The sequence below is a fragment of the Pavona decussata genome, unplaced genomic scaffold (assembly GCF_977016875.1).
Source record: "Pavona decussata unplaced genomic scaffold, jaPavDecu1.1 SCAFFOLD_40, whole genome shotgun sequence".
In the NCBI taxonomy this organism is placed as follows: Eukaryota; Metazoa; Cnidaria; class Anthozoa; order Scleractinia; family Agariciidae; genus Pavona; species Pavona decussata.
In genome coordinates this window covers 2,151,996-2,177,971 of record NW_028145462.1, presented here as the reverse complement: position 1 = coordinate 2,177,971, position 25,976 = coordinate 2,151,996, and the positions used below count along the sequence as shown (strand labels likewise).

Genomic DNA, 25,976 nt, shown 5'->3' with positions numbered 1-25,976 from the left:
TCAGAGCTAATTTCCATAAAAACATAACATAATAACATAATACACCTGCCTGTAAGCCGTGGTTCAAAGCAATAACTATCAGATCTATCAATGAAAGGCAAGTTGTCTCAAGTTTAAACTATTTAGTGAGATCAAATATCGAAACGCCTCATTGCGGACAACTAGAGCAGGTTTAGAGCAGGTTCGTTTTCAGTGAGAGCCCGCGAGAGTCGGTGAGAGCGATCGAAAGAGCCTAAGAGTTTGAGGATCAGATCAGCAAGAGGGGCACTGAGCTTAAACCCGGGGCTTAAAGTGCATCGAAGGCAAGCTGACACCAGCGTGCAACACACGAAGAAAAATGATGACTCGTTTCACCCAATAGGAACGCGCGCCTTGCTGTTATTCAGTATTTAACAAAAATAGTTTTTTCTTCTGATGGAGTTTTGATTTTGGGCAAAAAGGGTTTAACTCACCCGCTGATGCTTAGATCCGCCTCGAATCTGACGACGATATTGAGCAGTTCCGTGTTATCAGAAGAATTTGCGTCTTCCTTGGGGCTGTAAAAAAAACACACACACAAATTGTGCAAACTAAAATTCTACTTTGGTTTTATTTACAAAAGTTAGGTTTGCGCGATAAGTCGGCTGAAAATTTATTTCCGGTCTAGCGCAATTTGTGACTAAACAGGGAGCGGTAACTGTCCATAGCTGTCGCGCAAAAATATCTTTGGGAGGTAGGGAGAGGCGACATTTCGCTCGTAACGGCGCGTAAGTCTGTGACGTCTGCACCAAGGTAACTGGCCGCAACTGTTGGGAAAAATTCACCGAGCAAAACTACGAAAAGGGAGCTAAAATGCTGGCTCAAAATTGTTTCTTCTTGAGATTCTGACAGGTTAGTGTGTTCCCAAATTATCCAGCTTTCGTTTGATACGAATAGGCGAGGTAGTCGAACGTTCAAAGCTATTTTGTCGAGTGTGTTCACATTGTTTCGCGAAAAAGTTGCCTCCCTTGTCAATTTATATATAACGTATAGTGAGCAGAGCTCAGATCCGCTCGCGCACAACTTAGTACACGACATTAGTGCTGTCGCGTAAATTGAGCGCAAATGAATTGGATATAGAAAACCGCAAGAAACGAACAACCCTTCGAAAAAAGTAAGTCGATAATTTATTAATTTATTTCTTTTCCAAAACTTTTGTGGACTCCCTGTGGTTAAACTAGGTTAGAAACTTGTTCAGAAAATTCATCAGTTCCATGTTGAAGTGCTTTTCAAAATATTCCTATTCTCTCTCTTCTTGTGCACGGTTAATAGAGCTTTTAAAACTCTGACCTACCTGATTGCTGCCTGAATAGTCGATAATGGAAGGATAGGTCACAATGACCTTTCCATCGTAGGCTGAGTCCTGCGCTTTGTTTTCCACCATCACCCTGACAGTCATTTCATTATCATGTCCAACACGAAGCTCGTTGTGATGTGCAGGATCACTTTTAAACGGTAAAATAACAATAGTTATTTCTAGTTCTTATTTGTTTATATGAATACACCTTCCAGTGATATAACAGAAAGGTCTCTAATCTTTAATTTGTTTATCTAATCTAGTACCGAGATCTCTCACGACCAGTTTTAAAATACTAGAACTGGGTACGAGATAATAACTTTACCAGATACCAGACTGGTCAGCTTTTTCGGTCTACATGAGAATTTTTTTTTTTGGTCATGAAAATTTTCCAAAGTAGTGGCATCTTTTAGTGTATAAAATAGGTCAGGTACTTTCATTAACTATCATTTTTAAAAATACCTGGCTTTTAAAATTATTAGCAACTTTGTCTTTAGTTAATATTGAGTGGATATTTTAGTACGTTACCACAGTTTATTGACCACTTACTTATCACCAAATCTCACTTGTCCCTTTACAGACAGATCAGGCTCGCAGATTTTGTCAGGTCCGCATTTCTTGATAAAATTAGCCTGTGATTAACAGAAAAAGAAAATGAAAATAATATATACATTTAGTCCAGGCTAAAAGCATCTATATACATGTTAGTCTGCTTATTGTATGAACGAAATAACATGTAATAACGTTACAAATTATTCGTCATCCTTTCTGGAGTTATATATATGTTAAGTGCATATAAAGCAAACTGTTTACGCGAAATATTGCAGTGAGCGCTTAAAATTTTTAAGAGCGTGTTTACAAATATGCACTGCGAATGGCGAATAAATTATATAAGTCCAACACAAAATGTTCAAAACAGTTCATAACTCTAGGAATATTTCTCCTACAGAAATAATTCTCGTCTCTAAGTAAACGTTAACAAAAAGAGAATATAGGAGAAATAATGTTTGGTTGTGGTCCGAAATATTTCAGTGAGCGCTTAAAATTTAGGAGCGTGTTTACAAATATGCATGCGCTGCGAATGGCGAATGAATTACACAAGTCCAACACAAAATGTTCAAAACAATCTATAACTCTGGGAATATTTTTCCTACAGAAATAATTCTAGTCTCTAATTAAACGAAAACAAAAGGAGAATATAGGAAAATAATGTTTGGCTGTGGTCCGAAGTATTTCAGTGAGGGCTTAAAATTAGAGCGTGTTTACAAACATAAGCTACTTTCATTGGCATGAAGGTAAGATCAGAAATGAACAAATGAACCAACCTCTTCAACTCCACCGGTGAAAGAACATCCGTTTCATGGAAATTTTCGCAAAACCACTCCAAGAAGGAACAAGCGATTATCAGTCGAATAACTATTCCAAATTGTCCCCTTCAAACTCGTTCGCTTTGAGATAGGCAATTCGGGATAATGCCCTCAGAATCCTCTTCCACTGACTCATTCTATCCGTAACTATCTCTTACACAAAGAGAACCCATTACAAATGTGTCAATTTCGTTCAACTTTGTTGGGTTGTTGTGCTCGTCATGTCCACCATTGCCTGATTTCATACCGTGGGGGTCTGGGTACGAGTTTGTGTATTATGGGTTATGGGACTCAACACCCACATAGCCGGAAAGAGCACATCGAACTATACAACATCCTCAAGTTTGGTGTCAATCAAGCTAATATTAGGCGAGATACAGCCATTCAAAAACTTAAAAATTTACTAAGAAATGTATGGAACGCCGGACACACGTCTGGCGTTCCATACATTTCTTAGTAAAATTTGGAGTTTTTGAATGGCTGTATCTTTCCTAATATTAGCTTGATTAACACCAAACTTGGAAATGTTGTAAAGTGCGGTGTGCTCTTTCCGGCTATGTGGGTGTTGAGTCCCATAACCCATAATACACAGACTCGTACCCAGACCCCCACGGTATGAAATCAGGCAATTTTGGGTTTCCCGCGGTCTTCCCGGCCTGGGCTATTGCGCATGACAGCTGGTGGTTACCAAGCCTCGACCCAAGCCTCCCGTCCGGTTTTCGTGAAAATTTCCCCCGCGGAGGGGGGAGGGTACTTTAGTAAAGGCTCCGCCCCGAGGTCCAGACCGTTATCCTTTTTTATTAAAAACTGAATCATTGTATAATGCAATTCGAGGGATTTGATTGGCTTAGCGGCCATGGTATATGAGCCATTATACCATGGCCGGGAAATGGCGCCTATTAAATTGTCTGCTGGTTATTTTTACACAGCGAAATCAGGAAGATCTAGAAATATATTTCTTGATTGTTTTTAAAAAAACAATTATTCCACTTGCGCTTGTTAGATATGAGATGATTATAGCCAATTCGGCGCTACGCGTCTCGTTGGCTATCTATCATCTCATATCCAACACGCGCTCGTGGAATAATTGTTAAATATACCATTATTTTGGCCTACATTGATCTTATCAACGTAGGTCCTAGTCGGAGGTTGAGTTTACGTTGGTATGTATTTTTGTTCAAAAATAAAATACAAACAGCAGTGATAAACATAGTAAACTTGCGTATTTTAACGGTCACTTTTGAAAATGTACGTTGACTAACATACGAAACGTCAAGTTATATAAAATGCGCAAGTTTATGAACAGCGTGCTTTTAAGCTAAAGGTCGACGAAGGTCAAAGTTATGGACCATCTTGAAAGAAGCAAATAATTCTACTGAATTCCAGCATAGTTAATTGAGGGACTGGTTAGGAAACCTTTCCATGAAAACAATGGTGCTTCTATTTATGTTGGAAGGGCCGCTACCCTGCACAATCCTTTGTTTTAACGTTCACACTACAGTTGAATATCTTAACAAAAACGTTTCGATTGGTCAGTTGCTCCAACACATTCCAAATTCTATTGTTGTTCGTGCAAGGTCAAGGCCAAAAAGGCTAACAAAAACATATAACAAAGACATTTGTCAGGTTTCATAACTATTGCCTTTAATTAACTATGATTCTAAGTAAAACACTTGCAATAACTCCATCGGACGTTTAAGAACCCACTTACTGTTCGCAAAGAGTAGTGGACGTAGTTCCCGGTGTTGTGGTCTGGTCTTTGTGTGTATATCTCACGGTTGGGTGGGTAAATGCTCGGAGATATTAGCTGCATAAGCTACTCTAAAATCCAAGGGTAAATAAAGATATGATGATGATGATGATGATGATGATGAGTCCAAGCCCACTATCCGATAACGTAAACTTGATGTGGAAATACTTTAAGTATGGCTTCATAGTTTGTGTTTTGGTGAGATAAAAGCCGTTTTGTTAATGATCATCAAAATATAAAAATACATATCTTAAGTTGCAAATAATAACATTAAAAATAGATCAAAATATATTAAAATGTATAAAAATCCGAATCCCGTATACCTCATCTATCATTTGTACAAGTTCTCAGAGACAAACTGAAATACGAGTCTATTGACAAACGATAGGTTCTGCAGCAGGAAATGAATGGAAGTCAGACCAAAAGAATTAGAGCCCCGACTCTTTTTCAGAGCAACAGTGAACCAACACAGCTAAAAAGGACACGATTTTCAGCCGGTCACACCTATATACCCTATGGTATAAGCAGTACAACTTTCCTTCTCCTCCAAGGTTTCGTTGTAGTTTTTTTTTCACGAAGGGTTCGCTAGACCCATGAATTCAAACGTCTGTGGATCATGACGTGAGATATATTTTCTTCATTATTATTATTATTATTACTATTATTATTATTATTATTATTATTATTATTATTATTATTAGTTTGTACATGCAAGGCAGATTAGATAGCGATAAATTACCGCACTCATCACAGGTAGCTCTTTTTTTGATTGTACTGGCTTATGAGGAATCCAAAGTGTTCAAAGTCGCAATGGGTCGTGGGAAGTCCAAACCCTTTTTGTACAATAACCTTACCTTGTTCTCTTCACACTTCCCAAACTTCCACGCGCGGTTGGTTGAACCTATAACTAATTAAGATACTAATTAAGAGGGATTGGGAAGGAGTCTTTGCAGATACCAGTCAACCAAATCCCAAATCAGCGACCTTTGGCTGCGTTAAACAGTAAGTCGCCGGTACCTATTTATCACTTAGACGATTTATTGGTACAAACAGGAAAGAAAGAGAGATGGAAGACAGACAGACAGACAGACAGACTGACAGACAGACAGACAGACAGACGGGCAGGCAGACAGACAGTCAGACAGACAGAAGAGAATGAAGGAAAAAATCGTGCGCGTTCTACTTCCGTTGTTCGTCTTCTGGGAGTGCATGGTCTAACAAGCAAAATGAAATAACGCAACAACGAAGGGTAAAATAAATGACACAATAAGCAAGTAAGTAAGTAATTTATTTCATGTCAAATACACAGGGGGTGGTCTCCTAGTCCCCCGAGCCACAGGCTCATGATAAAAGTGTCTAACAATATAAAAAAAGATAAAAACTACTAATTAAATTAAATAAATTATATTTATTTCTTTACTTCTACCATATACATTCTTTCTTGAGCAGGTAAATAACTTCTCAAACTAATTTTCTTTGAAGTGTTTGCAAACATTTTCAACTTGATACGTTAGCAAAAAGAAGACTAACTCAAATACTTTAAAACTTATAAATTAAATTACAAAACTCCTATAATTTGAGTCTACGGTACTTTATAATTCTGCGCGCGTTTCAAAGCGATAAAATAGATTATAAATACATCTTTTTAAATTGATATTACCAAAATATCTAAAAGTTAGTTGTTCTTAAATGATGGCCATATAACAATAACGAACCTCACGCCTTGCCTCGTCATCGTGTGTTGCTACTCAGTCACACGTGGTGCGCATGGTGTCGCGGGAATGGTTCAGGAATTCCCCTCAAGCCCTGCGCCCCTGTTTTCCCGCTCTTTCCAGGAAACGCGTTGGCACCTGGCAACAAAGTAGCTAACTGACCGGCGTTTGTCATCAGACGTTCCCCCCTCCCCACCCCAATCAACCGCTGTAACGTTTCACGTCATCCCCAGACGTATATTTCAGTAGTTTTGTATGTAACAGGTCGGCTCACCCAACTAGAACATTAAAGCATAATGGCGTCGCCACATTATTTATGGCCCTTAAAAGGCAACTTTGGGTGAGTTGACGTTTCACCGAAACGAATCACGGGATGCCCCTGGGACTTCTCAAATAATTATTATTTGTTAGCTCATCGCAAACATTTACTTTTTTGTTTCTTTGGTTCTGAAAGAAAAAAATGTTTCCGTAACTAAACATTTAGGAAACAATACAAAAGTATATACAAAGTATCTCCCCTTTTTAAAGGTCCTTTGGTCAAGCCTCGTGAGGTTTGACTTTTATCTCGTTTACATGCTTTGACGTGCAACTGAAATCGACGGGGACCTTTGTATTCCTTTCATAGCGAGACACTACGTGAGTCCTAACAAGAACTGAAAGAAAATTTCTAAACGACATGACTCTTGTTCGTCTAAAAAAAACCCAAATTTCATTTTCACATGAGGTTGATTAAGCCATGGACTACTAAAAAATGGCCCCAAATATAAGACGTGTAACGGACTACTTAACGGTTTACTTAAAGACTGTGTCGCAGTCGTTAAGTTCTACTAAACATTAACTGGTCCTTGGCTCGCATCACCGGGTTCCAATGTCCTCATCGGCGTTACCTCTTCCTCTGAGTATTCCTTCTTTACACGCTTCCGCTTAAAGAAACCAAACTGTTGAACGAAATATAAAAACGTTCATTTAATTCCTTAGTGCTAATTTTTACTTGTAGCCTGTTCTTATGGCAAAAACATATGTACAAGCCTGAAAACTGCTGGCCTCTAACCCAGTTTCTGCAGCAGGAAACGAATTGGTAGCAAGTTGACGTGAAATTTTTTTTCTGCATTTTTAATTTTTGATTAGTTTGTCATTTGTCAAAACCATACAGCCAGAACCGATCGATTTGTTTGTGTAATTCGCCCTTTTGAGGACTGCTTCTACTAACGAATGTTCCAAAATGAAGAAAATGGAGGGAGTGGCCTCAAAAATGAATTGATCTATTCCGTTCACAAAACCACTGATCTGAAAAAAAGTGGAAAACGCGCTTAGAGACGAAATTCTCAGACACTAACAACCGCAAACTGGTACAGACAATTTTCAGAATTACCATCCCCAAATGCCTTAAATTTACGCCCCTCTTGAACCTCTATCGCAGGTATAACTGGCTTACCTTGTAGAGAGCATTTCCTGCAAGGGCCAAAAGAGCTAGGCCTCCGAGCACAGACACGATATAGATCCAAACGGCTGTTGATTTTTTGGAGGTTGCAGGGGTCTTGGGATTGGCTATTAGCGGAATCTGTTTACGATTAACAATACGGTTGTTAGTTAAGAATACAGTTGGTTCGTTCACTGAAACTAACATATTTTTATACCTTATTTTGCATTCATCAGCCTCGGTTCTTGCGATGTGGTTTTTACGTTCAAATCAAATTTGATCAGTATGGTGGTGCTGTTTGTTATGCTAAGGAAAATGATGTTAATTTTCAGCGAGTTTGGAATATTGGGTCACACACTGAAATGAAAACTTTGAAGATGGAACTACTTTCCGGTTGTATGCGTTGTTTCGTAGCAAAAAATGATCCTTCGCAGTTTTTATGTCCAACTTAAGGTTAAGAGGATTATTGATGACAATCTTTTAACTAATTCATTTGTCGATGAAGCAGTTCTTTCTTGTTGGACCATTAATGAAGTAAATAATTGCCCGTTCTGGAGTTTAAATGGAGGTGGTGACAAGTTCCTACATTTTCATTTAAACAGAAAATCGGAGTCCTTCACCAGAAAGATCACATTGAAATTAGTCAATTTCCCAAGTTTGAGGTTCTGCTATTAGATTGTAACCATACAGAAGGCTATAAAAATTGGAAAAATTAGAGACTTTGTATGGATTTGGAAGACGCCCTTTCAGAAAAAAGAGACATTTGTATGGAAATGGGCGACGTTTGACAGGTCACAGCCTGGTTGGTTTCAACGCAATGAAATATAACCAAACTTAGTAAACTTATAATTTTTGTGTGATCCTCTTTCTGGCGATGGGGTTCATCTTTTCATATGACGCAATTTGAACAATGTGTAAATTAGGGTCCAGTCCTTTTAAGAACTTCGGAACGGACAACTAGATTTTGTCCGGTGTTAGAATTGGATATACTTGAAGATTAAAGGAAAACACTACGCAAACAACGAAAGAGACAAACCTCGGCCTTATTGTTTTCTTTATTCAGTTCAGGAACAGAAGAGGATGGGACAATTTCCGCGGTGGTAGTAAGGGTGACTGAACCAGCATTCGCCTGCAAACAAACAATTTAATTGCATCAACACCAAAACAAATAAACACAAAAAACATATATAATGAACGACGCCGTTTATACGGCCCTTCAGAGGATCTTTTGTAAAACTGGTGGTAGAGAGAAACCTAAGCGAAAGTAAAAAGTATTGCGGTAAGTCAGTCGCTATATTGAATATCTGAGAGGGCCATCGGAACGAAGTGGCGTCAACGATGAAGTACCTTGATAAGTGTGTTCCGCCAGAGACGGGATGTCAACTGTATCTGTGCTTGGTCCCCTCGCTTCATTCGCCCCAGGTAACAGGGGACCTTGAGGCACGTCAGAGAGCTGTCAGACTCACAAGGCTAAATAACAAAACCAAGACAAGTAAATCTTAAACTTCGAAAGTGAAAATAAAAAGCAATCGCCCAACTTTTATCATGAAAGTTTATGCAAAGAAAGATCCAGAATCAAAGAAACTTTGTTCCCAAGGTCTATGGGAAGGAGGATGTTCAGAAAGATCTTTGTCAATAAATATTTCATCCTGGACATTAAACGCCGGCGGAATATTGTAGTATTGCGGTTGACAAATTAGTTACTCTAGCTACCAACTGTAGCGCACTTATTTTTTTTCTACGTTTGAGCCGTTTTCGACCCCAGAGCTATGTGGCTTTTTTGCGTTCCGTTCACCCGCTGACAAAGAAATCGTAGGCATGACGGTTTCCAACTGAGTGTCGTAAAACGAAAACCTAAGTAATTACTTTGCCCAATCTCATCAGATGTAAACAACACAACGAGCAAATCAGAATTCGACGCAGTACACGTAACTGGTGCCAAGCGTGGGAAAACGCGTGCGGCCAAAACATGATTGGTTTTGGTTTGGATTCTCATTGGTTGACAAAGTGGCGCAAGTTTTGTTAACCAATCACAGAGCGTAGTAACTGCTAAACCAAAGCAAACGCGAAATTACTTTCGACACTCAATTGAAAACCGCTCTAAGAACAAATAGAGCTGATTTATGTTACATACCAGTTCTTCATTCTTAGGCTTCAGGTCACGTTTTGGTTTTCCCAAAGAAGATACTTCGTCTATTGGATCAGTGGAATCATTTCTGAACTAATAAAAAAAAGGTTTAAAAAGGTCACTCATATTAACGAGCAAAGTGGTTGACATTCAACCCTGCTGAACATTTCGGGCAGAAGCTTAAAGGGAACCTCCGCTCTTTAAGTAAATTAACGTTAAATTGTTGAAAATACAATCTAATTTCAAATTTCGTTGGAAAACAAGCCAATAATATATCTGTGTAGGGCAAAAAAGGACTTGATTATCGCCCATTATTGCTTTTAATCTCCTGAGCACCGCAATGTCGGATTTTATGACGTCATACGGTTGCCATTATTGTCAGTATTGTCAATAGAGCAACTGTATGACGTCATGTAATCCAACATGGCGGCGAGCGGGAAATTTTAAAGTTAAAATAAGTGAAAACCATATCTAATTTTTAGCACTCTCGAATGTTATTTCTACTTTTCAAACTGAAATTTAGAAATTTAGGCATTATTTCCAGCAATTTAATATCATATTTGCTGTCAAAGTGGAGATTTTCTTTAAGAACATCAATAGATTTATTTGTGATCCATCTGTTGATCAGTGGGTCATTCTAAGTGACAGCTGTAAGTCTTATCTCTGCTTTATGCTTGTTGACGCTGTTATTTTACAGTACAAAACGCTTTAAAAACTATTGGGGATGGTCAGACTGAAATTTGTTTTGACAGCGGTTTTTGCTTTCATCGTCTAATAAACGGCAGTAAGTGATAAGATGTTGAGACAGGCTGAGTGCCAAGTGCAATGAGAAACTGATTGAAGATCTCTATTCTCACTCTCTGAAAAATGCGTTGAGCAGACCCTGGATTTGTGTCATTCTGTAACGTTAAAAATGCCATGAAACTTCAGGACTTTTTCAGAAATTTATCGGGCAAAATTGAACGTAGTCGGTTAGTTTACCTTGAATTTGATGTTTTACCATGGCAATCAATTTTTGAGAGGCAGCTCAGTTTTTCAGAAAATGGAAATTCCTTGTAAAATAAAGACAAATTACTTTTCGTATTGTATTGGTTTTGCTTCCTTTTCGTTCAATTTCGGCGCTCTCCTGAAGTTTTGGGGAAATCCAGAAATCCAAGATGGCCGTCATTTGCCTATCATGACGTGTTGCCACGTCAAATGACGTCATCACTTCCATTTGCCGATCTCAAGGGGAACATATTTGGACGTACTATCTATCTTCCTAAAAAAGTCTCATTGTCATAGCGTTGATGACCCAGAAGACAAAAAAAACCCCGTCTAGATAGGGTTAACCAATAGCCATGGCTCGTTTGCACAATGAGCTGTTCGGCATTTGATGACTTATGATACTTAAAGCTGTGATAAATGATTCACAATGGAGTTTGGTTTTGTGAAAACTCTGTTGAAACGTAAGCAACTAAGTTACTTTGGCCATGCAACAAAACTCCAAGAGCAGTATAGCTCCAAAAAGACTGAACAAACGACAATTACTTAAACGAAACATCATGTAAGAGCTTGAAAACATTTTCCCAATATAAACCGGTAAATAACGATCTATTTTCGCCCTGGCTATATGTAGCCGAGAACTCTTTTGATTAGGTTCAATGTATTAATATCGTACGTGTTGACAAAACTGAGCCTTTGATGAAGTCATATTACCTCATTTACTTCCCAATCTATCTGATATTTGATTTCAAAGACGTCACTATTTAAGCACTTTCCTTCAAATTTTTCACTTTTAAGAGGTATATCAGATCTATACAAGGCTTAAAACACGCCACTCACCTGGAGATTTAGAGGATTAGTCCCTATATTACAGCTCCCTGCATTTCCTAGAACCTAAAATGAAATAAAAAATTAACAAATATAATCATCGATGGTATTATTGCGATTTGGTATTCGACCAATCTGCAGCCAAGCTTTTTACTGGTTGCATGTTTTCCCGTCCTTTGGGCTAGTTGCATGTGTTCCTGCGCTAAGCACCCGTTGAATGCATTTTCCCGCGCAAAGCACCGGCTAAAATGCTCACGCGCTTGACACTTGTTTGTATGTTTTCCCGCGCTTGGTACTAGTTGCCCATTTCGCTTCTCGAGTTCTGATTGGTTTATTGCCTGAAAACGGGATTAATCTGGTTTCGAATCATGCAGCGTCTTCGTCTCGACACTTACCCCGTTCCTTTCATCGCTCGTTAACGCGCCTTCACCGACAAATCTTGCCTCCTTGCGAAAAATACCACCAGCTACGTTGGTTAGACGTTATTTTGCTTGCTGAGTTTTGTATCAATATCTCAGGACTCATCTTACCTGAACGTTCGTCAAGTAAAGCAAATAGTTCTGCTCGTCCACTGCTTTGTTTTTAAATGGAATCATGACGGTCACTTCTGTGTACTCAACTGGACTCGGACCGTTGTTCTTCATCTAAAACATGTTAACACAGGTATCAGTGAACGATTAATGTGAAAACAAGCGCCAGACTAACAGTTCACAAATATTGCCCTTGGTTAACTATGATTGTTAACAGAAGCGTCGTAATGTTTCGCGGTACAGTTATCAGAGTTTACAAAATATGGATGTACCCCTCCGAATTTTTTTTACCGAACCCGGCTTCTAAAAGCTAACTATATTTACATGTAAAACCAAAAAAATGTAAAAATGTGACCCCTTCTAAACTTGTCTTCAGGCCCAGCTTCTAAAATCCAAAAAAGTAGCCATTTTTTTAATTTCAAGTTGCAATCCATCTTCATCCTAGCCATCCGCAGCCAGACATAATTTTCATATGTGCTTTAGTTGGGTTATTGTTAACAAAACTGAAACATTATTTTAACTATTCCACCGATTCAAATATGTTTCTTGGCCATTCGAAGTGACACTAAAACAGGTGATACTGTGAAGAAAGTATCAGCATATATCGCATATGTCATCTGCTAATTAACAATTATCCCACGAGCTCACGTTTTTTATTAAATTTATCCTATGGTCGCTAAGCCAATCAGAATTCCTAATTACATTACCCAATGATCTCCTTTCTAATAATTACCGTTATGATAATTTTAACAGAAGGTCCAATACTGACGACGTCTGTGACTTCTGAAGTCTTGTCATTGTACACGACTTGATCTGGTCTAGAAATCCTGAAAATATAACAACTGCAATTGATTCACGAAGCCATGAGACTGAAATCTAATCTTAAGTTATAGTTAACTAGCATTTTGAGCCGGAAAGGGGTTTGTAGTAGGGGTGGGGGTGGGGGACACTTGGCATTTGACTCAACGAAGAGGTAGTTTCAGCGGCTATGGCCCTGAAAGTGTCTAACAGTTCAGGACAATTTGACATTTCTCAACTCTATTTACAGAACGCCTTCCTTTATGGCTAATCGTGTCCTTACGCAAACACGTTAGTGACGAGAAGGACAACGTCAAAAGTGACATTAGGTTTAATAAGGAAAACCGGCCGAATGGCTGTGCACGGGCGTTAAAATTCTAATACATTTTCTGACTTCTTCTACAAAACAACAATGTGAAATGGCCACATTCAAAAATTTAAGGAGAACAAGGGCACACGACGTTGAATTCTTGTCTCTTTTTCCGAACTTCAACACTGTTTCTACTAATTGTCTGCCACATTGCAAAGTTTAACGGAAAAGAATAAACACAGAGTGGGTCAGATAAAGTGAATTTGTTTTCCTAAGTGGCATTTTCCCTTGACGTTGTCGTTGTGGTTACGTAAGGTCCTTAATAGTCAGGACATGACATCATAAGTAGCAATCAATTTTCATCGCAGAGCTTTTAAAGGGGCACTGTCACTGAGATTTTGCTGTATTTTGATCAAAGCTACACAAATATTTATCACAGAGCCTTTTCTCTGACATGAAATGGTTCGTAGAGTGCTGGGAAGAAATATTAACCTGTTTCTCCAATGAAGAACCAACAAATTTATCCAAGCCTTACAAAAAACAACTTGAAAAACCTGGCATATTTTTTGAAGTTGTAATCCATTTCAATCCAAGCCATCCGCAGTAAAATATAACATGAACTAATTAATGTATACTCGTAGGGTAATTGGTAACAACACTGAATCATTATTTAACATTTCCATCGTTACGAATTTGCGGTGTCCACGTTACTCAAAAGCACGCTAAAAATGGTTACACTGCCCCGTTAAGTTGCGACATGCGCCGTGAATAAACGAGTTGAGGGATTCAATTCAAGTTTTTACAGGATCACACAACGAAACATTAAGGTCACGAGAAGGCATGTTGCATCTGAGATTGTTCAATTTTGTCAGGTTCTATTTTGCTCGTAAAAGTAAGTTTTGAAAATAAAGCCATCAAAAAAAAAAAACTCTGACTATAATTCGTGAGACCGCATGCGCAATTGTGGCTACAATTACTCAACTTAAACAGACAGCAAGGCAAAACACCCCTCACTTTTCAAATTTGTTTACTCGTTACCGTTTTTCATGAAAGCTTAATATCAAATGCTGTTCTACTTAGCGTTATGTAATAAATAAAACAAAAGCGTGAAGGAAAAAAGCACGAAAGGAAGCGAGGCGGAGAGCACGAAAAAATTGTCTGGAGAAAGTATTGCCTGTGGCTCTGCTTAGCTGTTTTTACCTGTTATGCTTAACACCCTTTTTTCTGTAAGGACCTCTAATTTTGGAGCTGAGGCCGAGCTTTTTTCTTCTTCTTCTTCTTCTTCTTATTATTATTATTATTAATCTTTGGCAATTTGAGCCTGAAAAATTTCTTAAGGTGTTCCTAAGTTATCTGTTATAGTATTTTGGGTCCATAAAATTCACACTCAAAGTCATCAATAATTGATGAAGATGAAACAAAGAAAGTCACTACCGTGATGGCGAATTATAAAAGGGATCTTGATTATCATCAAATTTCAAGAAAGTTTGGTTTGAATTTCTCCAAAAAAAATTTAATGGTTTGAGAAGTTATATCAAACACTCGAAAGAGCAGTTGGATTATGCAATATCTGTGAGCAAGCAGTTAGAATTTATTGTATTATACGCACATAAAGCTGTTCTATAATTTTTCGGATTATCCAATATCAAACTACATTATTAAGAACTGATGTAATACATTACAGTTGACAGGTATCTGATGTATCACAAATTAAAAGGATTAAATTCTTAAAAACCCTGCAAGAAAACAAACATATAAAAATAGGTACGCATTGCGTACATGTGGTAGTGCTGTACGGACACTTACTCACTCACTCACTCACTCACTCACTCACTCACTCACTCACTCACTCACTCACTCACTCACTCACTCACTCACTCACTCACTCACTCACTCACTCACTCACTCACTCATTCACTCACTCACTCACTCACTCACTCACACTCACTCACTCACTCACTCACTCACTCACTCACTCACTCACTCACTCACTCACTCACTCACTCACTCACTCACTCACTCACTCACTCTTACATGCCTGACGACATAGTAGGTAGAGCACTATACAGTGCACTACCCACAAAATGTTTTCTTCCCTCGAGAATTAAGCTGTTGGCAAATAAACGTTCGAAAGGTTCAAATCTGTTTTGGCCTTCGGACTGGTTGGAGGATTCCACAACAGATGGGAATTCTTTTTTCTTTGGTTATGACGAAGTAAACACAAAAAGCTATTTACGTTAAGTTGACAGTTTTTACAGACTTCACAGTCGGTCTCAATGCGACTACAAACATATCCGGCTTTGCAAACGTAAGAAAGAAAGCTGAAAAGCCTTTGCTCAGTTTATTTGATACGTAAATGTAGTTAAGGTCGTCCGTAGGAGATGAGAACGGGCGTTGATGAATATTACCCTTATCGGGTGCAAACGGCAGTATGCAAAACTTGGTTGTAAATACTTATTTTTTGTCTTTATTCTCATGAGAAAATGTGAGGAAATAAATTAGCATGAAAGCGCTTTCAATACCTATAAATATGCCTTTCTGTTATTTCCATTTTACTCATTTTACAATGACGATATGAAGTCGTCGAAACGTGATGCTGTTTTACTATCGTTAATTTTCTTGTTGCAATGTTTCTCTAAATCGCTTTTTTTTTCTTTTCAACGGAAATAAAAGGAGGGCAAATATCGACGCAGGCGGGGGTTATTGTGACGTAAAGTAGCCAATAAAATCGCGCGAGAATTAGTGGGTGGGTTATAATTACAAACAGAGTTTCAAAGAACGGCTGTCAGCTCTTCATCAAAGATTCCTAAATGTACAAAAGCTTAAAACTGAATAATACAGCATAGTAGGCAAATTTAAAATTCTTTCCGATTAGTCAGCATCTTTTCAGTTCTTTAAAAATTATGGGTTTGTACAAAAGCGGTGATACCTTTAAAGTCAGAACTTACTTACTGCGCATTGTACTTACTGTACTTTACTGTGCATGAATTAGTCAGCAATTTCCCCTCAATTTTGTTGAATTTATGTTAAATACAAGAGAAAAAAAATTAAAGAATCGGACGTATCTACATTTTCGTTGATGGATTTTTAAGGGTGGACGGTTTACAAGCTGTTTTCTAGGTTACGATGGGAGCTTTGAAAAACCAGAATTAAATTTACATCTATCTTTTCTTTTCGAGAAAGTCAAGACCAGTCAGCAGTTTTCTCTTAAATTCCATTTAGTTCATGCGAAATACAGAATAAAAAAAATTAAGGAAATGAAAGTCGATGATTGTAACGGGTGTACGTTCTGCGAACCGCTGGCTGGGTTACAATGGGAGTTTTGGAACTTTACTCTCTCTGCGCTGCACCCTTAACTGAAACAGTTGCGCCGCGCAAACAGTTGAGGAGCCTCTTTAGAGCAGAACGATAGTTTGTACTGAAAATGAAACAGATGCAAGGGTTGATGGCACAATTTGAGACAGCCATAAACCGGGCAATATTAAGAAAGAAATAGAAGCCACAAGGCAAAGCGTCTCGTGCAAAGTACAATAGTAGGACGCCAATACTCCAGGGTATCCAGCACAGTGCCAACCATAACACGATAGCAATGACCATCTTTAAAGGGAGAGTTTCACGGTTCGGCGCATGTGCGAGCGATAACGTAAGCGCTGTCAAGCCAATTGTTTTTGCACCAATTAAAAGCGAGTACACAACACCGGCGGGATACGGCGGGCAAGTCTTATAACTTGCTGGCATAAAAATAAAACTGACCGGCCAGTGTTTCGGTCACGTTTCAGAAAAAAAACAAAAGGGCTGTCCATGTAAAACACATGGGGATTTTTGCAGCGCCGCTTCGTGAATGTCCCATAACATTCAAGAAATGCCAGAACTTATGCGAACGTATACAGTTTTATTTTAGTACAATGTCGATATCTCGCGGCATCGACCTTTTTTTTTATTACGCGCGGTTCGAAACGCCGAGAAGCTCCCTCACTTACTTAAATCCAGTATTTTATCAGCATTCAGTGATAAACTTACTATAGTGTGTACGCTCGATAGCCTGATTTTATTAGACCAGCGAGAAGGCGAAGAACGAGAAATCTGCAAGCTTCAAGAAGCGATGCAACCGTTTAGTAACAACAACACTGAGCGTCCTTCTGAGATGCTGGAATGCATTTGAGAAAACTCTGCCATGGTGGCAAATCAAAACTGCGTTTGCCATTCGCAATGACCATAGTTTTATAGATAAATGAATACCTTGGATTTTTTTTCTACTGCCCGCTATTCGGGCCCGCTATTACACGACTACAACTAACTCGCACATTTGATCACATATTTATTCGCTTCGCGTCTCAGTGTTGTACAATTTTTTCCATCCAAAGCAAAACACTGATGTTTGATGTTGTTTGCCCGTCGAATTCCCCGTTTTTGACAGTTGACTTCCATATGAGCAAACAGTACGATTGAAATCTAGAAAATCCTCGCGAGTTCATCCAAAGCCAGTTGGTGACCTTTGCCATTTCTAGCGAAGCAGATGTGCCGCGAAATCGTTGTCCATTTTAAACAGACTTATCTCTTTACCAATTTTCCACGTTTGGTGGACGTATCTTGTTAATCACAGTGGATTTCTACATCCACTCCACTCTGTCCGCTTTAACTTCTGTGCTTCCAGAGAGTCCACAGAACGTCCCGTCGCCGGTCGGCCGCGACGTCTCCTTGCCGATCCATCGACAAAATGTCGTTTTCGGATGCTAAAACACTTTTAACCTTACAAAAATCGAACTTATATTTACAACAGGAAACAAAGATTATAAAAAGTGAAGAACGAAGAGCGGATGATCCAAATTCGGGCGCGATTTCGACAGATTGTTCCACCATAAGCTCGCGTAAAGCTCGCATCGAATTTAGTGTCGACCCGTACAATTTATTTTTGAGCCGGTCTGCTCGCGCATGCGCTTAACCGTGAAACTCGGCCTTTAACACGTTTCTGTTCCTTTTCGCTCGTTGTTGCTCAGCGTTGGTTGATTGCTCGCCTGGAATTTCCTGTGACTTGAGCTTGATAACGATGATAGAGTAAAGTGTGGTCAACAAGGCGATTGGGATATAAAAAAGTACAACAAATGCTGCAAGAATAAAATATATTTCATTTCGCCGTAAGCTACAAACAAGTTCTCCTTGGTACTCAGTAGGTTTCCAGGCGGAGAAATATGGCGAGCCTACTGATATCGCAACGATCCAGTTGCCGAGAATGAAGAAGGGACACAGCTTTGAACTGATCAGTGGGGAACGGAGGGGAAATACCACGGCTCCAAATCGATCCACAGCTATCAGAATCAGACTTTGAATAGACACTGTAGAGGAAACAAAGATTGAGACGGCAACCATTTTACACAAGGCGTGGCCAAGGGGACCACTGATATTAAGCCAGGCGTCTGAGTACAGATAGGTAATCTCCCCAGGGAACAGGAATATTGAAGACAGCATGTCGGACATGGCCATGTTGACGAAAAAGAAGTTGATCGGTTTTCTCAAACTTTGCGTTTCGTAAACAATTATTGCTATAAAGGAATTCCCAAGCAACGAAACAACAAATATCAGGCAGAAAGCAAAGGTTTGTCCAATCTTAGCTGCTCTAGAATTGAACGGACTCAAACAGCTCGATCCATTCACCGTTGTGTTCATATCTAATGACTTTCTGATGTTTCTGTTGCATTGCTTCTTTCAAACTCGTCTGGTTTCTAAGGATCAAGTGTTGAAGTATTTATGCTTCACGGAAAATAGCCTTCTGGTTTACGATCCCTCAAACGCAAGGATTAAAAGATTTTAATTAAGCTAATTTTAAGTAACATAAAACACTGATCAGCCAATACGCCTCCTCGGTTTGTGTCAAACTGTTTGTCAGTCTCTAATTTCCGTATTTATTCGATTATTCGGTACTGGCGCTTATTTTGTTTTGGGCCCATGAGGGTGGGCGGTTATTCGAGGTGGGTGCTTCTTCGAGGGTGGGCACTTATCATCGCGCAGAATGTCTTTTGTTCTTGGGATATTTACTTACTGCACGGCAAAAGTTACAGATCTGTAATATTAGCGGTGAAGGGTAAATTGAATGACTCTCGTTGGTCCAAAATTACGCGCGTGCTGCTTCGCAGGGAATACCCTTTAGCTCATCAACTTGTTTGGGTGGAGCTAAAAGACAAAAGACCACATTTACAGCATTACGTGACGAACGCTTAGGTAAAAATACAGCTGAATCTGTGAAAACCGACACTTTGATTGCAGTGAGTTTTGCCCGGTCAATATCAAGGACGAAAACATAGGCTGCAAACCTAGTTAATGGGAAAAGCCTAATAGCCCGCAGAAGACGGAAATCATTAAGGGTATATTGATATACATTCGGCAGAACTATTGATCGATTGGTTGAAAACTCAAGTCAGCTCTCCATGGAAGCAACTTGCACCGACTAAAGTAAAGAACAAACAATGAAGGATTCATTGAACTGAAGCAGGTCGAAACATTATGATGCGTTGTGTTCATGTTTCCTGACTTTCTAATGGTTCTGTTGTTTCTCTCAGTAATCCCTCAGTCTACTTAAGAAAATTCGAAAGCGTCGTTCAATATCATTCTGACAAAAGCAAATGTACGACAAGTCATGACTAATTAAAACACAATAATTATTACCTTCTCTGGCATGTTGCATCAGAGATTGTTTAATTTTGTCAGGTTCTATTTTGCTCAAAAAGTAAGTTTTGAAAATAAAGTCATCAAAGAAAAAAATATATAACTCTGGCTATGATTTGTGAGACCGCATGCGCAATTGTGCCTACAATTACTCAACTAAAACAGACAGCAAGGCAAAACACCCCTCACTTTTCAAATTTGTTTACTCGTTAACGTTTTTTATGAATGCTTAATATCAAATGCTGTGCTATATAGCGTTATATAATAAATAACACAAAAGCGTGAAGGGGAAAAGAACGCAAGGAAGCGAGGCGGAGAGCACGAAAAAAGTGTCTGGAGAAAGTGTTGCCTGGGGCTCTACTTATAGCTGTTTTTACCCGTTGTGCTTAACACTTTTTTTTCACTCACTCACTCACTCACTCACTCACTCACTCACTCACTCACTCACTCACTCACTCACTCACTCACTCACTCACTCACTCACTCACTCACTCACTCACTCACTCCCTCCCTCCCTCCCTCCCTCACTCACTCACTCACTCACTCACTCACTCGTACTTGCCTGACGACATAGTAGGTAGAGCACTATACAGTGCAGTACCCACAAAAAGGTTTTCTCCCCTCGAGAATTAAAAAAGCGTCGAGAACTGTTGGTATATAAACGTTTGAAAGGTTCAAATCTGTTTTGGTCTCCGGAGTTGGAGGATTCCACTACAGATTTGAATTCATTTTGATTTGGTTGTGACGAAGTAAATAGAAAAAGCCAATTTTTACGTTAAGTTGATAGCTTTTACAGACTTTTACAGACAGTCGGTCTCAATGTGACTACAAATATATCCGGCTTTGCAAACGTAAGAAAGCAAGCTGAAAAGCCTTTACTCAGTTTACTTCATACGTAAATGTAGTTAAGTTCGTCGTACGCACGAGACGAGAACGGGCGTTGATGACAATTAACCTTGAAAGAGTTTCCTTATACGGTACAAACGCCAACATGCAAAACTTGGCTGCTAATAATTATTTTTCGTCCTTATTCTCATACATAAGTATCCGACAAAAACAAAATGACAATCACCCTACAAAGAAGCAGCTTTTAACAAAAGATAGGTGCTGTTATCGAAAAAGAGTGATTTTTTTTTTGTATTGATAGAGTAAACTAAAACGGGTTAAGAGGTTAATGGAAAAAGTAAGAGGAAAATGGAAATAACCAAGAAACCTTTTTGTTTAATTGACAGGAAGAAGCAGTTAACTCCTAGTCTGGTTGAACAATAAATAATTAAAGTACAGATTTGTAATATTTCATGATGGCAGGCACCATAATTAAAAATGAATGTGTACATAACTTAGCTTTTAGCTTACTTCCCGCTTAAAAGCGGCAACTCGAAAGCACAATGAAAGCTTTTTGAAAATTCAATTCAGGTTTTCCAAGAAAATATTAAACTAGAAGTAAAAAACCAAACCAAAACTCATGAGTTCTAATCCGGATTTGATGAGCTTAACAGATATAAACTTCTGACTTGGGTGGGAGAACCTGTTACTTCTTGCGAAGAGAAAACAGCAATAACAGCTGGTTATAAACTGAGGAGAACAATAGCGTGGTTAAAGGAGAAGATGAGGATGATATTCAGTTATTTATTTTTCTCTAAAGCTCGGAGGCGAGAGAGAAGATTACTGAAGAGATCTACTTTCAAATATTTTATCGATTTTTTTATTGCAAATCCGAATATCGCTTTTAAAGTAACTCGAGCTAATTTTCAACAACAAAGCCATCATTGAGGCAAATTTGGACCAAAGAATGGTCTAAAATCGCTTCACATATTTTCATATGTGTTTATTCACAGGAAGGCAGCTGAAATCGAAGGACAGTTTTAGTCGACTGTTTCCTTTGAAATGATGTTTGCACCTCTTTTTGTTCTCATAACAAACGATGTTAAAAACAAAGAGAAAGTAGTATGATGAACAGAAGTGAGGGAACTGGGATTGAACAAGAAGTTAAGGTAGTATTTAACAAATTTAACTGTTTGCGGGGTAGAAAGTTGGAGGCGAGACACAAGAGTGAATTTTTTAGATAAAACTACTGAGCAGCACGTCTGCGAACTCTTACAGTTGTAAAACGATTTATTTTCTCCTACACGTTTCGTGTGACCAACGCACACTTCGTCAGGGAGTTTTACAATACAAGATAAGTGACCTGTATATATATCTACATAAAATTTGGACTGGCGCTCAGTGAGATTTACATGAGAAAAGTTGTGGATTTCCAAGTTCCGTGGAAGAAGGTCGTGTTGCCAATTTGAAAAGCCGTTTTTCCTCGGGAGAACGACTGTCTATTTTGCGGGGCCGGAACCTTTACCCTGGGCGTTTTTTGCCGACGAGCGAGGACGATTGACCCGTTTAGACGGATTTGAACTCGGCGATTTGGAACGACTTTGCCGCGACTTTGATGAACCCTGTCGACGCGGCTTGTGTTGTTGTCGTTTTGAGCGACTTTGTCTTCCAGGGTTGCTGGAGAAGGAGACCTTTCTTTGCCGGTCGCTGGCGACAGGTTGAACATCGTTTGCGCGATGAATTTCCTGCCTGAATATTTCGCGAATCGACTGTTCTGATGGGATAAAGGCCTCGTTCAATTCCATGCTTTCTCGCAGTTTGCTCTCTTTGAGAGCAATATCCGCTTGTAGCGCTTGCAGCGCTTTCGAAGCGATTGATTGCGTTGTCTGAGGAGAGGTTTTCCGCAAATGATGTTGCCGTTTCGACGAGACTGTCCACCTGCTCTGAAGTGATTTCCTTACTTTGAATGAGGTAGGTCTTCCACTTGCAAATGGCACCATCAACGTTTGCTTCTCTCTCTCTGAGCTCTCCCCGGTTAGCTTCTACATCTGTGCGGAGATTATCAATAGCAGCGTCCAGCAGCTTGAGTTCTGCCTCACGAATAATGTCGTCAAATTTCGCTTGCAGAGTTTCGTTATTGCCTTTGGCTTTAACGTTTCGAATGCGAAGGCCCTTGGGAATCGTGCCTTCTGCTGCATGGTGCGTCAGTACTTTGATTCTTGCCAAGAGAACCGAGCGAGACTTTTTGCTGTCTTGGCATTCACCGACTCTCTTTCTCAGAATAGACTTGATTGTAGAATCAAGTTTGGAGTGGCTACCGGAGGGTATTGGTGCTGGCTCTTCATCGTCCGATCATCATCGCTTGAGTCCAGCGCTTAGCTAAAACTGTGGGCCCCAAAATTAATATGTCAAGCACAAAATATGTAACGCCTTGCACACCTCTTCGCCTGTTTCCTACATGTAAATGCGCTAGCGTATGTGCGGTTTTACGTAATGTAAAATTTACTTTAGTCTTTTATGTAGATATATATACAGGTCACTTGTGTTGTATTGTAAAACTCCCTGACGAAGTGTGCGTTAGTCACACAAAACGCGTAGGAGAAAATAAATCGTTTTACAACTGTAAGAGTTCGCAGACGTGCTGCTCACTAGTTTTATCTAAAAAAATTCTGCGTTAGAATATTTTATTGACTTTTTTTTCACAGAGATCAGAACATATCTTGTAAACTTAGTAGCGTTTTCTCAATGATAAAACGATTAAACGGGGATATTCCAGAAAAGAAAGGTTTAAAATCCTTTTGACATCTTTCTTGTATGTTTATTTACAAGCGGAGTTTTCAAAGAACGACTGTTAGCTGTTCAGAAAAGTTTTCTAAACGTACAAAAGCTAAAACACAGCAGCTCCAGCTTATCCCTACAGTCGTGATCCTGCGGAAAATATAATCTATAACTCGGCCTTTAGTTGCTCTTTACGTAATTATTCATTCAAGCGCACCGCTGGTGTTCAACTTTACTTAAAACTTGAAAAACGCGATCACCCATAAGCACTATGTAAATTTAAAGGTTAAGCTTTTCGCACGCTTAATCCGCTCATTGAATTGAGGAACCATAACTTTCTTGCCTTTGATAGCACAAATGTTACATAATGTAAACATATCTTGGTAGATAGTTGCCTGGTTATCGAAAGTCAGTGACTATTTTTGTGTTGATAGAGTAAATTAAAACAGGCAAATCGGTTAACCGTTAGAGGAAATAGGAATAAACAAGAAACCTTTTTGTTTAATTGTCAGGTGAGCAAACGGTGAAATAGGCCTATAGTCGAAACTCAAATTCGTGACTGTACAACAATTAAAATAATGATTTGTTAAATAATTCATGAAGGCCACTTTTATTAAAAGTGAATGTACACATAACGTAGCTTTTAACCCACTTTCCACTTAAAAGCGGCAACTCGAAACCACAAATGACATTCTGACCGGCGTAACTGCAACCAATTACAGCAAAACTGTCAAAAGCCTTGTAGTATGCAACAATGACAAATTATTCGCCGCTTCGTCTTGAAAATAAATCGTTTAGAATTATTTGGCACATAAGCCTAGTCATTTTTATCTCTCAGGTGTTTTCTATCTCCATATTCCATTTTCTCTCTTCAAGTTTATTATCTTATAAGCGGTTTCTGTCTCTTTTCTTCTGCTGGACTTGTTATTACCTGACAATCGAGTTGACATTTTCAACAAGCTTGTAGTCGATGAGTAGGGTAAAATTTTGTTCGATTTCCGAGGAAAGGTTCTCATGTTTCTGGTGGAGGTGTTATTCTGGCAAAGTCGTTCTAATCTTCCTCGCTAACGCCTTCAGTCGGAAGGTCATTGGCTGGAAAGGGCCGGACATCCGCCTCCTATTATTTCGTACGGACAACACTAACTTTGTTCCATAATGTCTCTCTCTTTTTACACCCAGCTGTCCAGCGTTCGGTTGCATAATAACGAAATTCAAAAAGTTTTTAACTCTATACAAGATGGACTGTGGTCGGCTGCTTCTATTTTTCGAACGTTTTTTCGTGGAGAAACTTGTGTCCTACAAATCAATAGTCTAGACAAACGGAATGTTGAAGAGAAATAGAATTAACAAAAGAAAAACGGAAAGACGGCACGCCTTAATGTCCACAGATCAACTGTTAAAATTTGTTTCAGTCTGCATTTAAACCTTAACATCTCAAGGTTTGAACACTTTCCTTCAGTTTCATCATAAAACAACAACAGTTTCTTGAAACAAAAACAGTTTGTAACCTTGGATTCGTACTGACAAAGCTTTGAATATTTCGCGATATGTTTGTCGGAAAATGATGCATCGGCATATTCAAAAGAAACATTAAACTACTTTTCCTGGTGCGTACTAAGGAGCTGTTTCCTCATTTGCCATGCACAAGGAATGGTTATTTCCCATCAATTGTGAACTTTATCTACTAATAATAAGGTATTTGGCTAACACCATCAGAAAAATAAAATTGCTTTTGCTACCAACTGTCATAGCTATTAGCCATTAAGATCTTTTTGTCGCAGCCGTTCCACTAACAGAGCGTTTTGGACGATAATAAGCGAGAGATATCAGCCGAGTTTTTCCTTTTATAGATTTCTACACGGCTCTAATTCATACGCAGATGCGTTTTATTTGCTTTTAGTCTTTTTTTCCGTTCATGTTGATTAAAAGCCGATCGGTAAAACAGGTGTGAGGAAAAGTTATTTTTGAGAGAAAGGAAGAAGAAATATAATTTATATCAGGAAGTGAATTCCGTTTTGGCCATGGATAGCAAAACAGCAAAAGTGGACAGGAAGCTCGCACGGAGACTAACGAACGGACGGCCTAGACACGATCAATGGCAATAAGGTGCAATGAAAACTAGTTGAAAATTTAAATGAGATTTTTAAGAAAAATAAATAGAAGTAAAAAACCAAACGTTCTAAGGCGGATTTGATGAGTATAACAGTCAAATACGCGACTAACTTGGGCGGAAGAACAGTTCAGTTCACTTTGAAATAATATTTACACCTGTTATTCACTTCTTATAAAAGGTAAACGTAAAACAAAGAGAAAAGTAGGGCTGGTAATTATATAAGGAGGAAATGGGTGTGGTTGACGGAGAAGATGAGGATGATATTCAATTTGATTTCTTTATCTGAAACTCGGAGGCGAGAGAAAAGAGTACTAAAGACAATTAGTTACAAATATTTTAGCGCTTTTTTACTGTAAACTCGAATTTTGTTTCTAAGGTAACTCAAACTAATTTCGAAAGTAACAACAAAGCAATTATACAGGCAAATTTTGATAAAAGAATGGTTTGTTGATTCACAG

At 38.9% G+C, this 25,976-nt stretch overlaps 2 protein-coding genes across 2 annotated transcripts in view; both read right to left on the bottom strand.

Annotated features, from left to right (window-relative positions):
* LOC146483162 (integrin alpha-2-like) overlaps positions 1-532 on the bottom strand; it is a 30,649-nt gene extending 30,117 nt beyond the window's left edge. The window contains exon 1 of the mRNA XM_085106441.1: positions 453-532. The gene's annotated coding sequence lies outside the window, so the exon portion shown is untranslated. The remainder of the gene's footprint in view (positions 1-452) is intronic.
* A 5,170-nt stretch (positions 533-5,702) lies between these two features.
* The window catches only part of LOC146483159 (integrin alpha-V-like), a 99,695-nt gene continuing 79,421 nt past the window's right edge, over positions 5,703-25,976 (bottom strand). Inside the window, exons 25-32 of the mRNA XM_085106353.1 lie at positions 12,768-12,861; positions 12,035-12,148; positions 11,517-11,570; positions 9,699-9,785; positions 8,912-9,034; positions 8,601-8,693; positions 7,580-7,705; positions 5,703-7,082 (exon numbers count right to left, since the gene is read on the bottom strand). Of these exons, the coding sequence (XP_084962479.1) occupies positions 6,972-7,082; positions 7,580-7,705; positions 8,601-8,693; positions 8,912-9,034; positions 9,699-9,785; positions 11,517-11,570; positions 12,035-12,148; positions 12,768-12,861 (802 nt within the window). The 3' untranslated portion in view covers positions 5,703-6,971. The remainder of the gene's footprint in view (positions 7,083-7,579; positions 7,706-8,600; positions 8,694-8,911; positions 9,035-9,698; positions 9,786-11,516; positions 11,571-12,034; positions 12,149-12,767; positions 12,862-25,976) is intronic.